Genomic DNA, 14,126 nt, shown 5'->3' with positions numbered 1-14,126 from the left:
GAACTCTTCAGTTTAACCAGGAACCCTTTGTTTTTTTGCTTAATCATCCAACCTCTCCTTGGATTGCTCAGCAACTCACCCAAACACATCAGAAGGCAGGCATCCTGTCTGCCACCTCAAATAACACCAATATTATTGCCCAGAAAGGGTTAGCAGGACCTGTCAAGAGATCCTGTAGCCTCCCAGGAGTCCATTTCCTGCATTGACACCTATCCAGAAGCATTGAGTTGTGTTCATACGTGTTCACCTGAAACAGATTTGCTCAGTTTTGTTAAAAAGTTCTTTTTAATTTAAATTTAATTAGATGATACCTCTCTGTATATTGACTTTAGACCAACAGAAATGCCTAACGTTTATTCTCTTTCTGGTTCTTTTTAGAATTGGTGGTTGCAGGATTTTATTCCGAATGACTTTAGGGAGAGGAGGGATGTCTCCACTTCAGGCCATATCTTCCTATACTGCAGCTGGCAGGAATGTTTTAAGATGGGATCTTTCACCAGAGCAAATTAAAACGAGAACTGAGGAGCTCATTGTGCAGACCAAGCAAGTGTACGATGCTATTGGAATGCTTGACCTTGAGGAAGTAACTTACGAGAACTGTTTGCAGGCACTGGCAGACATAGAGGTGAAGTACATAGGTGAGTAGGATGCAGAAACACATCAGTGTTTCGTTTTGTGGGCATCATAAAAGCATTCTGCGTTTTCTGCCTTGGCAATCCATTTTCCAGTTTTACAAGACATTGATTTTTACATAATGAGTAATTAATGGCTTGGAATTAAATTCCCTAAGATTAAAATTTTTATCACATTATCAAAGGTGCTATAAAATGTACACTCATTACAGGGGCTTTCTGGAGAGCATTGACAGTATGTATATATGAAAACTTTTAAGAAGTTTAAACCCTGGCCTAGTAATTCCATGTCTTTGCATTTAATCTAAGGAAGTAATCAGATACAGAAAGATCATGCGCAAATTTATATATAAATAGGTTCCCTCATAAGCAAAAGCTTGGAAACAACCCCGAAGTGTCAACTAATAGAATGACTAAATAAATTATGATACATTCTCCCTCTGTAACATTGTGGAACCATTAAAATCATATTTAGAAGAAGTATTTAATGACCTAAAAAAAAGGACATAAAAGGAAGCCAGAGAAAATTTTAATCATTTAATAACACAAATTTTAATAATGGTTAATATCTGGGATGGTGGGTTGACAGTTGATTTTTACTTTTTCCTTTATGCTTTTCTCTGTTTTCCTACACTTAAAATACATTATTTTTATTACATGAGTATTAGACTCTTTGAGTTATAAGAAATGAAGATTCACAGCACTTACCTCTATAGGTTGCATATATTTTGTAGGATAATTATGACTGAAGAGCCTTGACTGTGTATCCAGGCTTCATAACAACATAGCACTACAACCTGGCCAGTTTTCCCAATGGTTAGAGCATGAGCAAACCAAATTCTGGTTCAATTCCCAGCCAACAGCACGTACCCCGGTTGCAGGTTCTATCCCTGGCTCCAGTTGGGGTGCATGCAGGAGGCAACCAGTCAATGTGTCTCTCACACATCGATGTTTCTCTCTTTGTAACCCCCTCCTCCCTCCCTTCCACTCTCTCTAAAAATAGATATCTGTAAAAGTAGAAAAGATATCCTCAGGTGAGGATTAACCAAAAAAGCCAGCAAAACCATAGTACTACATGTATCTGTCGAACTAGATATCATAAACATTAGTATGTCTTCTGGAATTTGGAAGGTTGTACAGAATCCTCCACAGCCCTAGCAACCCGGTCATTGCTTTACCCTCTGCAACTCCTCAATACCAAGAGTTCCATATCCTGCGTCCCACCACAGGGGGCTTGGCTACTCTCTCTGAACTCTGCTCTTCTGTTTCAGTTTCTGCCTCAACTACCAACTGCGCCACTCTCATCAGTGGCCACTAACTCTTGCTACAGGTCCTGAATTTAAACTCCTAATAAGAAGGATATGATTGGACTCATTAGTCAAAGACAAAAGGGATGGGGTTGGTCCCCATTCAGCAGAACTGTTCCAGTAGGCAATTTCATAGGCATCTCCCACCCTATATACAGTTTATCGTAGGTTCAGATACTCACTTCTTTGGTCACTTGTGGCCAAGATAGTGTGCCAGCCTGGTAACTTATACATTTAACGAATAAAAAAATCATGGGGGAAAAAACAAATTTTTTTAAAGACGTATCTTTTTCTCCAATAATACATCTTTTAAATAACTTTTAGTTTTGTGGTGCTTGTTCTTACTTTCCCATAAATTTATCTTTGTGGGTTAATTAATCATCCAAAGAATAGATTTTTAAAGACTTTCTCTTATCTGTGCATGTTCTCAGAGCTCATTCTGCCTCCAGCAAGAACTGTTAAAACCCCACTCAGCTAGTGTCAGGTACTAGACATCAGCATTGTTTACAATTTGGCAGCTAGAGTAGAAGTCTGGTTCCAGGTCCTTGTGGCAGAGTAAGGAAGGAAATGGTTTCCAGTATTGTTGTTTGTTTAAGAACATGTTCCCAATTTTAGGTTCCTGTATTTCATGCTGCTCATTTAAGTTCCTGAGCAGTTTTGTCTTTCTTAATAATCTTTTTGAGCTCATTTTAAAAAGTAAACACAAATGATAACTATTTGTTAATTATATCACTTAAACAAGTGCTGTAGGTATTAAAATTTAAATCTGCTTCATTCTTATTTAAAGGACATAAAATTGTATACTAAATCAAATTGTATACTAAAAGAATAATTATCTAATTTGATTTTTAAAACACCTTATGAATTTTTTCAGATATTTGTGGCAATTTTCCCACACCTTTATTTGTAGCAATGTTTTAAGAGGACTGATAAAAGTGAGGTAGCTTCTTTAACTGTACGGTTTCTGGATATGTAAAGGGTATCTGTACTGTTTATCATATAGCACGTGTAAATTTTACCTATTTACAATACCTTTAAAGTACTGGTGATAAAATAAAAATGTATTCATTGTCACAGCATAACCACAACCATCACTATAAGCCACTCATTTGTTTCTATAATATTAGTTATTTCACTGACATCAGATTTTTGCCCAATTAAAATCAAAACACAAATATGTGAAAGACCGAAGAACCAACTTTAGTATGTGAAAATTAGAGTAGACTACATTAGCACGCTACATCATTGAACAGGAATGGCCCCAATATTCAGCTCTTTACTGCCTGTGTCTGCTGAGTTTCCCGGGGCTCTTAAATTGTATGGAACTCTTTGTATGAATGTTTGTATTGGGGGAGGGTCCGTAACTTCAGTTAGGTTCTTTAAGAAGTCTGTAGTGCAGGTTAAGAACTTCTAAATAAAAGCCATCCCACTAAATTCGTGTTCTTGTTTTTCAGAGTCCTCAGTGTCCGCCCTCCCCAGGCCTGCACTCTCTACTTCTCCAGTCCTCTCCTGCGCTTTTCCTTTGCCCACCATCCTCTAAGGTCCAGCCTTCTCCATGAAGCGCTGCACAGGGCCCAGCCCTCGGCGTCACTGCCTTTGAGTTACTGTCCCATTCGTTTGACAGCTAACCTGCTCTGTCCTGTATTGTTCTTTATCTTTTTGTATGCTGTTCCCCAGCCCCACTCCCAGATTATAAAATCCCTCAGTATAAGAACTATGTCTTTATCTTTCTATATTCCCAGTTAGTAAATTATACCCAAAGCATATTTTAATAAGTGCTCAGCACACACCCTTACTGCTCGCAATAATGTCACTGGGACAGCCAAGCCCTGCATTAGATGCTCTTTTTTGATAGCCTTCAGAACCTTTACAGAAAGTAACATGAAAAATTTTTGTCAGGATAGTCATTCATCTAGATTCCAGGAGGTACTGTTCTTAATACTGACTTGGGGAGGCCTTACAGCTTTCTCCTCTTTTAACAGTGGAACGAACCATGCTGGACTTTCCCCAGCACGTCTCCTCTGACAAAGAAGTCCGGGCAGCAAGCACAGAAGCGGACAAGAGACTTTCTCGTTTTGATATTGAGATGAGCATGAGAGAAGATATATTTCGGAGAGTTGTTCATTTACAGGTAAAGGATGTTCTGAGTCCCTTTAAAAAGAAAAAAAATCGGCAGTAAAAAAGTAAAAGCCTTTGACCAGCAATAAAAAGTATTTGAATGCTCCTAGATTTTTTTTCTAATAGGCATAGCACAGTCTTATATAATATTATACCACTTAGGTTTATGTTTAGTTGCCAGTTACATTCACTTAAGATTAAAGACAAAGCGTAAAAGAGTGCACATCTCTAAATCTAAGACTTCTCAGCCATCATAAACTTGATGGTTCAATGTAAAACATTGAATTTTCAAAATATTCCAAGGTTTATATTAGGTCAGATCAACTAGCAGCAAATGGAACTGAATTGTTTATCTGTAAATAGCATGTGGTTTTGGCCATCATATTAGTGACTGCCAGTGCTGCTCGACAGTTATTCCTGTCTGTCATCCTCACATTTTTCAGGACTTACGGAAATTATGGATAATAAATGTTGTAGGTGGGTCTGCCGTGAGTGTTTTTGATCTTTTCATCACCAGTGTTGATTTGCTATCTAACATTTTTATCCTATCTTGGCTTTGAATTTTTATTTTCATGACACCTTAGCAATTAGTTTGGAAAACAACCAATGATTTATAATCGTGGGCATTTTTGTTTTATTTTACATGTTTCTTTATATAAAAACCTCAAAAATTGTGTTCCTTTTAGCAAATTATGACAGAGCTGAAATAAAAGTCATGTTATTTCAAATGTTTTATTTGTAACTCCATTCCACCTATATATTATATATGTATTTTTAAACTTTCCTCAGAATTTCTAATTTTCTTTAACTCTGTTTGCATCCTCACTTCTAAGTTCTCATTTGGGATTTTCTAGCCTCAAGGTATTTCAACCCATACCCATTAAGCAGTCAGTCTCTCCTCTTTTCTCCTTCCCCTGCCCATAGCAACTGCCAATCTGCTTTCTGTCTCTATGGATTTGCCTATTCTGGATATTTCATATAAATGGAATCATACAGACAGATGGTTACTAGACTTCATGTGGTGATCACATCATAAGATATATAAATGTCAAATCACTATGTTGTACACCCGAAACTAATATAATACTATATGCCAACTATATTTCAATTAAAAAAAATTTTTAAGGTATTTCAGTCTTAATGTTATTAATTGAATCTAATGTTTTTGTTACTATTCCACCTTCTCTGATTCTTATGCATGTTATGAAGATATGGGAGGTTTGTCACTTTAGATTTCTTTGTTATACTTTTAAATTTTATATATATTGTGGACTTATCCGCTGAGTTTGGGAACAAATTGCTGCCTGTATAGTAGACTGGACAGCAGGCTAGCACAGCACAGTGGCCTCATAAACACTGTGCATCCATCAGATTCATGTATTTGTTTGGTCTGGTTCACTTTGGGGTTTTATTGTAATAATTTACAGTAGTTTCAGATTTGGTCCCTTAATTTTTTCTTTTTCCAATGGAGTGATTGCTCTCATTCATGTGGATTACTGTGGGAACATTTTTCGGAGCTTGCACAATGTCTGTTAAGGCTATATCAGAATAATAAAAAATACCTGCCATGTTTGTTTATGCATTGGAGCTTATTAGGTGAATTTGGTTACTTTTAAATGCCTTCCTTGACAAATAGTTATGTTATTTGGACAGTGTTTTTTTAAAATCTACACCTGTCAGTATGAGTTTTCTGCTAGAATTGAACACTTTAATAAATGGTAAATTTCATTTCCCAGTACGGACAAAGGTTTCTCAATTGTTGGCTAAAAAGCCAGCAGAGATCAAAACAGGTTTTACAGATACTCTTTCCAGCCATATTGATAAGAAAAATGTACAGTGTCTTCATGTGCAAACAATCCAGACATATAATATTTTATTCCAGTGGCCTGCTAAGTAATAAGTACAGAAGAGGGATTCTTTAGTCATACAGAGTCTGAATTATGCAAGCTAAATTGGGGAATACAAGTATCTATTGTAATGTTTATATTTTTTTAGAGCTGTGGGCTTTGGTCTTGTCAATTCATCTTAGCCATTTAGTGATTTAAACAGAAGAGTTTAAAATTACCATGTAAATGAATAGATCATGGGATTAAGTATTGTGATGTACTCTAACAGTCATGGAGACCTGGTGCCAAAATAAAATACAAGAACCCCTGCCTTAAAACCGTGGCACAAAAATAATAATAAAAATAAAAGTAGAAAGGGGAGGGAAGGAAGAAGGGGGAAGAAAGGAAGAAAACTGTGTCCAAAATTCAGCATGGTGATGGTAATTTCCTTTCCTACTTACCAAGACTTCTGGATTTTGAAACACATTGAGTCTAGTCATTGGTCATAATCAATACTACTGAAACGGTTCCTTTGTCAGGCTCTTAAAAGCCTAGGGATCCCATACAAAGCATCAGTTACCTTCATTAAACAGGCACCCCCCTTTTGTGCTTCCTAAATACTTACCTCTCTTTTCATTCACTATGTGATAGACATTATTTGCTGATGTATCTTTTTTCTCTCTCTACGATTTAGAGGACCTGGGGATATTCACCTTTGTTTCCCTGGTGCCTGACATGAATAGGAGCTCCGTGAGTGCATGTTGAATGGATCTGAACTAGCCCCAATTAAAATGTGCCTGCATGCAGTGCGGTTCCTACTCCCAGTGTCCTCATTCTGCCTGTGGCCCACACAAAAGCAGTGAATCTTGTGACAGCATATTGAGTTAGCAGTCAGCAGGCAGACGTTTCGGCAGCCCTTCAATCCTGAGTGTGGGCAGTTGCCTGAGAATGTCCTCTTCACGGTAATAGGATAGAAACCTAACAGTGACTGTACTGGGGAAAAAACACAGAAAAAACTTCAAAAATATAACACATTTAATTAGACAAGTCATACTCCTATGTAAACTTTTGCTGTAATAGGATCTGTATTATCATATTCTCTTGTGTTATATTTCTTTAGCATATTTGAAGTTTGTGAATCAGTTTCTCTAAGTGATATTCAGAGGACTATCCTAGCTTAATCCTCAGAGTTCTTTTAACAACACTGTAATTTCTACTTTGTATACACGATACAGAAAATCCCGCTGAAATAATTTTTCATTTACATAGTTTAGAAACTGGAAATGTGTACGTCTTGTGAAGAAAGGACAAAACATCGTGGGACAGAAGGTGGCGAGGATTTGGGGGAAATTCAGAACATTTTTTACTTTTTCATAATGAAATTCTAAAGAATTATGAATTAAGGATGGTAATGTAGTTGTATGGCATGTTGGGCAAAGTACTCAACTAAGAATTTGAAGAATTTTTTCTACCCCCTTTTTACCACTAAATAGCTGTGTGTGTGTGTGTGTGTGTGTGTTTGAGTGAGAGAGAGAGAGAGAGAGAACGTTCACACTTTTACATAAAAGCTCTTTGTTACAGGATGAAGTTATGGGGGAAACTAAATCTTGTCACTACAGAGATTTTAAAAGTGCTCTGCTGTCAGATTATATAAATTTGAAAATTACATCAGAGAACTTTAGCTCCCCCACCAGCCCTGCTCCTAAAGAAGAGAAACTTAACCCCAGAAGGCCTGAGAGCTAGTTCAGATGCCAGGGGATTCAGCTCTTGTTCAGGAAGGAAGGTGCAGCCCCAGCAGAGCCATCTAGAAGTGCTGACTGGTTCCCTCTTACAAGTCCTCGGGCAGTAATTCCGACCTTGCCTGGCGAGTAGAAGAGAGAATGTTAAGATCTGCTCTGGGGCAGGAATGTGCTTTAGAAGCACATTTTAGAAGTGCCTTGCTCCTACCAGAGACCTCCGGAGATTTCCCAAGACCTCAGAGTCTGACTGGCAAAGGGCGCCTGGTTATAAGTGAGTCTATCTTTGTTGTGTCATTTTTGTGGCAAGTCCCATATTTCGGTAACAGTCCTATTTTAATTAAACCTCATTGAGGGCTGATTATTCTCAGAAGATCCTTCTACTTATTTACACTTGTGTTACCTCTTTGGAGAGTAAATAGTCTTCCCTAACCTAGACCATGTTGACTGTACTGAATGTACTTCCAGGCTTTCTGAGGCAGCGGCGGCTATGGCAAGCCCAGGCCCACCTAGCGTGAGAGCCCATCCTGAGTGGGGAGTAATTCTGCTCCTGTCAGCTGGTGAGACTTGTGATGAGCCTCTGTCCTGACCTCAGGGCTAAATGTACCCAGTGAAGCCCAGGAACCAAGTACCCACACTGCTGTCCAGCTGTGTGCTGGCTTCTGTCTGGGCTCCCTGCCCTGCTGGGAAGGCTCTCTGCTCTGCATCTCCACCTGCTCACTTGGGTCCTTCAACTTACCCAGCTCTTGCCAGGCCCTTCTCAACAGGAATTTTTCCCCCTCTGCCCACTACATATAGCTACTGTCTAGAGCCTCCTTTTGCCAAGCCCCACACCTCAGGACAGACTTCCTGGCACTGTTAAAGCCAGCCGTGATCCACTCAGGTTAATCATCACATCCACGTGCACACTGTGATTTGAGCTTCTGGCCATCCCCAAGGGAACCAGCCCACAGCCCAGTTATCTCCCTGGCTATTCTGGGTTTCATCCCATCGCAGACACCTGCTGCTGAGACCCCAGTGTGTGCCAATACCAGCTAGAGAAGGCTCCAGCTCCAGTCATGCCAGCATGCTCAGAAATGCTCCAGGGACATAAAAGGAGGTTATTAGGGGAAAATGAGTCTAATTGTTCTCTGCCTCCACTGAGAACAGAGTCAGAGGAAACTGTGAGTAATGTATGCACAACAAGTGCTTTACTACTGTGACAATGTTTTTATCGGTAGGTGAGGTAAGATGCAGATTGTTGTATTAGGTAGTACTCTCAGAGTGCAACTCTATTTGCCTGCTACAACAAAATGTAAAAAATTACAGAAATATTTCAGCAAGAGCCTTGCGCCAGCAATTTAAAATGCAGCCTCTCTAAAGCTCAGATCTAATTCTTTTAAAGCTCTAATTAGTTTGGAAAATATAAAGCTCAGGGATGGACAGCCCAGGTCTTTCACGGAGAGAGACTGCAAGCAATGGTAGGTCTCTAAGGCTAAGAGGTCTCTTAGGCTCTAGAGACAGAAGTCCCTCATTGCCTTTCAACCAAACGGAATCTATTGCTCCTCTATCTGGAGTCCATTTCCTCCCAGGGACCGCAAACTGCCCCGCCTTCCAGATGTGCCATGTATATTTTGCCCCCTGTTTTGAAAAACATCTGGTGTGTGTGTACCTTGCCACGGCCAGGAGAATTTTCCATTTTCCTCCAGGACCATCCTCCTGAATGAGTGCTGTTCGCGCTGCTGCAGGCAGGTTGACATACACTGTCCAGCGTTCCCCCCCGTCTGTGCTGTGCTGACTCCTTGCCCCAGATACTTGTTCAGGCGCAGCTTGCCCAGTCCCCTGATCTCTCTTGCCAAATGGCAGTAAGGCATTTTGAAGTGTTGGAAGCCTTTTGCCGAGGTGTTATCCAGCTATCCTTTTTTGGTATGTTGGCCAAAGGGTCCCACTCTCCATTTGTGTAGAATTTGCCCTTTATTTTTATGCCTGCCTCTCAAGTGGAACCAGGTTAGCAAATGATAGAAAATTAAATCCATATGATCTGTGATAAGGAGTATGTTTTGTGAGAAAGACCACTGGGTCATAGAGAATGCTGAGAAAGAGATTATGCAAATGTTTCTATTACCACACTTCGGAAGGGTACAGGCAGTCTTGACTCTGAGGCAAGGCGAGGCAATTCTGGTTAGCTTTTTATTTATTTAATTTTTCTGTTATAAATGAGCAGGAACTCACTAAAGCATAAAAGAAATCACGTCTTCAGAAGAGCCTGCCTCCAATCACCTATGTACTTCATAGCCCAGCAGAGATGATGAATACATTTGCTCTGGCCTCCTAGTTTATATTTTACACAGACACTGCTGTAACAGAATGGTTGTCACACTCTTTAATTTCAGGAAACCTGTGATCTGGGGAAGATAAAGCCTGAAGCCAGACGATACTTGGAAAAGTCAGTTAAAATGGGGAAAAGAAATGGGCTCCATCTTCCAGAACAAGTACAAAATGTGAGTTTATGTTTTCTTTTCTTAGTTGAAAAAAAAGTAAATAAAGCAAAATGCAACAAAAAAAAAAACACAGGGAAACACATGTTTTTAATATGGGAAATAATACATGATAGAAATCCATTTCCAATGTATTTGATAGTCCGTGGTTTTAAATTCCACAACTCCTGTCCACATCATGGTGACTGACATAACAGCTGATAGCTTAGTTTTCCTTTACCCCCGTCCAGGTTTTATTTGTTTCATGTGTGCTGGGCTTATTCTCTCTGCTCTAATGTACATTCCCTAATACCTAGTTCCAGGCCTTAATAGTTGATTTATATTTTCATTCCCTTGGTCTTACAGAGAGAGGGCACTGGTAATAAAATCCTTATGATGGAGAGTTTTAAAACCAGTAATGGGATACCCTGCGATTACTATATGCCCCTTAAAGGTGGACAGATGAGCTGCTGAAAAGTGCTTCTTAAACTTTTTCTTTTGTCTAATGCCAGGCAAATCTTCCAGTTTCATAAATAAGCTCGGTTGTAGAATTAGCTCCTTCTTTGGAAAGGGAAGAATACCCCATAATTTATTTCCAGGTGATTCTTCTAGGCAGTAGAACTAGAAACAAGTTTGAAAGAAATCCAGACCAAGTGATGTCAGAATGGTAGATATACCTGAAGGCACCGCTGAGATACAGGCGCCTTCCCCCCACCCAAATTCTTGATCACCTTGTACGATCTTCATCCTACTTACAGGAGAAATGGGATTGACCTCGCTTCTCTGCCTGCCCTCCTGGTCAGGCATCAGTTCTGTGGGGGCATGAACACTGTTGGTTAAAATGTGTTTGGTTGCAGCTAACAGCACCCTGTTGGAACAATTTAAACAATAGGAGAGATTTACTTGTTTGTGTAGCTGCAAGGTCCAGAGGTAGTCAGGCTTCATGGGTTAGTGTGGTGTAGATGCTCAGTGATATCATTGGCCACATGATTTTTCTGTTCTTCTACTCTGTGTTCGTCATGGTTAGTGCCATCCAAAGGTGGCTCTTTTTATTTCTAAAACAGCTGCAAATCTAAAAACCCCACCATCTAGAAGGACATAAAGAAGCTTCCCTTCATGTCTTAATGCTCAGATTGGATCATGTGCCCGATCCAGAATCCCCCTTTAGTTGGGCGAAGGCCAGGCCTAGGTTACCTGAACCAGCCACTACTGCAAGTGAAGACGGGATTACCTAACTGGTGCAGAGGCCACACCCCTGGGCCTTCAGATACAATCAGGTCCCACTCAGACTACATGACTGTTGTAGATAGAGTATGGAGGATGTCGAAGGGAACTTGGGGAGAGCACCTGAATGTCAGAATATGACACTGTATGTGTCAAATTTAGTGTTCATCAGAATTACCTGGAGGGCTTGTTAAAAGGGTTTGCGTTCCTAACAAATTCCCAGGTGATGCTGATGCCTCTGGTCAGGGCCATACATTGAGAGCCAGTGTGGTTTATGTAAATTTAGTTATCTAGCATTTTCAGAAAAGTGGGAGAGATTAATAAAATTATTTCATGTTTTTTTCTTTTGGTTCCTTTCGTATTGCTTCCTTTGATCTCCCAACTAATACTTTTTAGACAAATATTAGGGCTCATTTTTTGCAAATGCTCTGTAAAACTAAGACATAACTTTTTTTTCCAGAGCAACCATAAATTAATTATTCAGTTCTTATCTCTTAGCTTACTTCAACACCAGGTTCTGATTTATGAAACCAGATTTTTGAAATAGAAAATATTCAAAATACAATGATTATTAACAAGCTAACAGCTTCATTCACTCAGCAATTGTGTGTGTACTATGTGCTAGATTCTGCTTGACTGTACCTCCTAAATTTACTTAGTTCTTGCAAATCTACGAAAATTGCTAACACATCACCAGGATTGCCATTTTGTTCAGGCTGCATACAGATGTTCATGGACACAACATAGAAGAGCACAGAAAACTATTTAGTCAGGCACATGTCTGAAAAAGGACTTCCTGAGGGTTAGGTATAGAAGTCAACCTTCATATAAAAGTGAAACTTATTTGACTGATGGCGATAAAAATAAAAGATTCATTTTATTGTTAATATCTTGTACTTATATGTTTGTTTCAGGAAATCAAAGCTATGAAGAAAAGAATGAGTGAGCTATGCATTGACTTTAACAAAAACCTCAATGAGGATGATACCTTCCTTGTATTTTCCAAGGCTGAACTTGGTAAAATTTTATTTTTCTAGATGAAATCATGTAATTCAGGCAGATAATGTCATCTCACAGTTTGCCAAATCAGAGTTAAAAGAATTCTTTAAAAAAATCATCCAGTCCCTTCTAAAGAACCCACCATGCCTTCTACAGAAGAGACAACTGGACCATTTTTAGATTATAGGCTAATAAGAGTGTATACTGTTTCTAGAAACAGTCCTGAGAAGATTTCGTAATCTCTCTTGTTAAATTATGCTGTTGTTTAACAGCCTTCAGTGCCTTGAGAAATTTTTTGCCTCAGAATGTCTCCCGCACTGTAACTTAAACTAGTCTCTCCTTCTGTTCTGGGTCTTGCTTGGCTTAACTCTCCTGTTCTCCGTTACACACCATCTGCACAAGTGCATGGAAGCCTATTCATATTTTGAATTAACATCTCCTGAGACACCTGTTCTTGAACCACCACCCCCATGATATTATACGAATTGTCATTATTTTACTTGAATTTTAATTACTCCACAAAATTCCTCGAGTTCTTAATGGCACCATGCCAATTCTAAATGAACCAATAATGAGTGGAAAGCTTGATGTATGAGAGAATTTTTTGCAGGTGCTCTTCCTGATGATTTCATTGATAGTTTAGAAAAGACAGATGATGACAAGTATAAAATTACCTTAAAATATCCGCACTATTTTCCTGTCATGAAGAAGTGTTGTATCCCAGACACCAGAAGGAAGATGGAAATGGCTTTTAATACGAGGTGCAAAGAGGTATCCATAAATGTTTGTCTTTGTTTGTTTGTTTGTTTGTTTTTATGGAAGACCTTAAGAAAAGTGTTTGCTTTGTTAACCAGGATTGAAGTCAGCTTAAAGACAAATAGTCCTATTTGTATGAGCATTATGCCTCCTAATTCCTCAGAATACTTAGCTTTTCCCTTGCCCATTGACAACCTGCCATCCCAGGTTAAGCTATTCTAAAAAAAAAAAAAAATAGAATAGATTAAATAAACTAAAAGTTGTATTCTTCTCCCAAGTCGATAGTCCAGGGCTGGTGGGGCATCTTTCTCTCCCCCCTCAGCAAGTGACTTCCAAGGGCATTTCAATTGTCCCACTCTGTTGGGAAGTACAGAGCAAGGATCTTTAAGAAGAGGACCTGGAAATGACATACATCAGCTGTGTGCACATTGCATTGACACAAATTCCATTATATAGCTATATCAAGCTGCAAGGGACGCTAGGAAGTACAGTCTCCAATTCATAGCCATTTGCTCAGCTGAGAGGATTCTATTACTAAAAGGGAAAAAAGGAAGAACTAGAAATGGATTTTAAGAGTCAGCTAGGCAGCTGCACTACAGTCGGTCCAAGTAACCATAGTACCTCTCATCCCCATTCACCGTGTGTCAAATCCCAACCAGTTACTGCCTTGCGCTCAAAGACCAGTTGTAGCTTCTCTGACCCGGCGACCTGTAAAAGGGAAGACAAGTTGTCTGGCCCCTCAGCCCCATCACACCCCCAGTGGCAGAACAGGAACAGGAAAACCGCGATAAAAACCCCCATTTGGAAAAGGAGAGAAGGGGAAACATAGCAGGCCTGCCAACATTCAGAAACAGTTTGGCAGGAATTGTAGGGATTCTGTGTCTGGGAAGTTCCTGGGATAGCCCATTGGACTTATCTGGGTCTCCTTTCAGGCAGGGATTCCTGTAACAGCTGTATCCGTGGACCCTGGTTTTGTCTGCAGGGAATTCTTTCTTGTCCATTACCTTTCATGACCATATTCTGAGTGGCTGCAAGCATAGGTTCCTGCTGATGCCAGCTTGAAGCCTGGGGT

General features: G+C 39.6%; 1 protein-coding gene across 4 annotated transcripts in view; it reads left to right on the top strand.

The window, feature by feature from the left end:
• The window catches only part of NLN (neurolysin), a 69,529-nt gene that overhangs the window by 24,928 nt on the left and 30,475 nt on the right, over nt 1-14,126 (top strand). For 3 of the 4 annotated variants that reach the window (XM_081132812.1, XM_081132811.1, XM_081132814.1), the window contains exons 2-6: nt 379-638; nt 3,922-4,070; nt 9,992-10,099; nt 12,214-12,316; nt 12,909-13,069. In XM_081132812.1, coding sequence (XP_080988938.1) covers nt 379-638; nt 3,922-4,070; nt 9,992-10,099; nt 12,214-12,316; nt 12,909-13,069 — 781 coding nt within the window. The remainder of the gene's footprint in view (nt 1-378; nt 639-3,921; nt 4,071-9,991; nt 10,100-12,213; nt 12,317-12,908; nt 13,070-14,126) is intronic. The other variant, XM_081132813.1, reaches the window with a different exon arrangement.

The sequence above is a fragment of the Miniopterus schreibersii genome (genome assembly GCF_964146895.1).
Source record: "Miniopterus schreibersii genome assembly, chromosome: 3".
Lineage (NCBI taxonomy): Eukaryota > Metazoa > Chordata > Mammalia > Chiroptera > Miniopteridae > Miniopterus > Miniopterus schreibersii.
The sequence above is the reverse complement of the archived record's forward strand: the minus strand, read 5'-3'. Positions and strand labels throughout refer to the sequence as shown.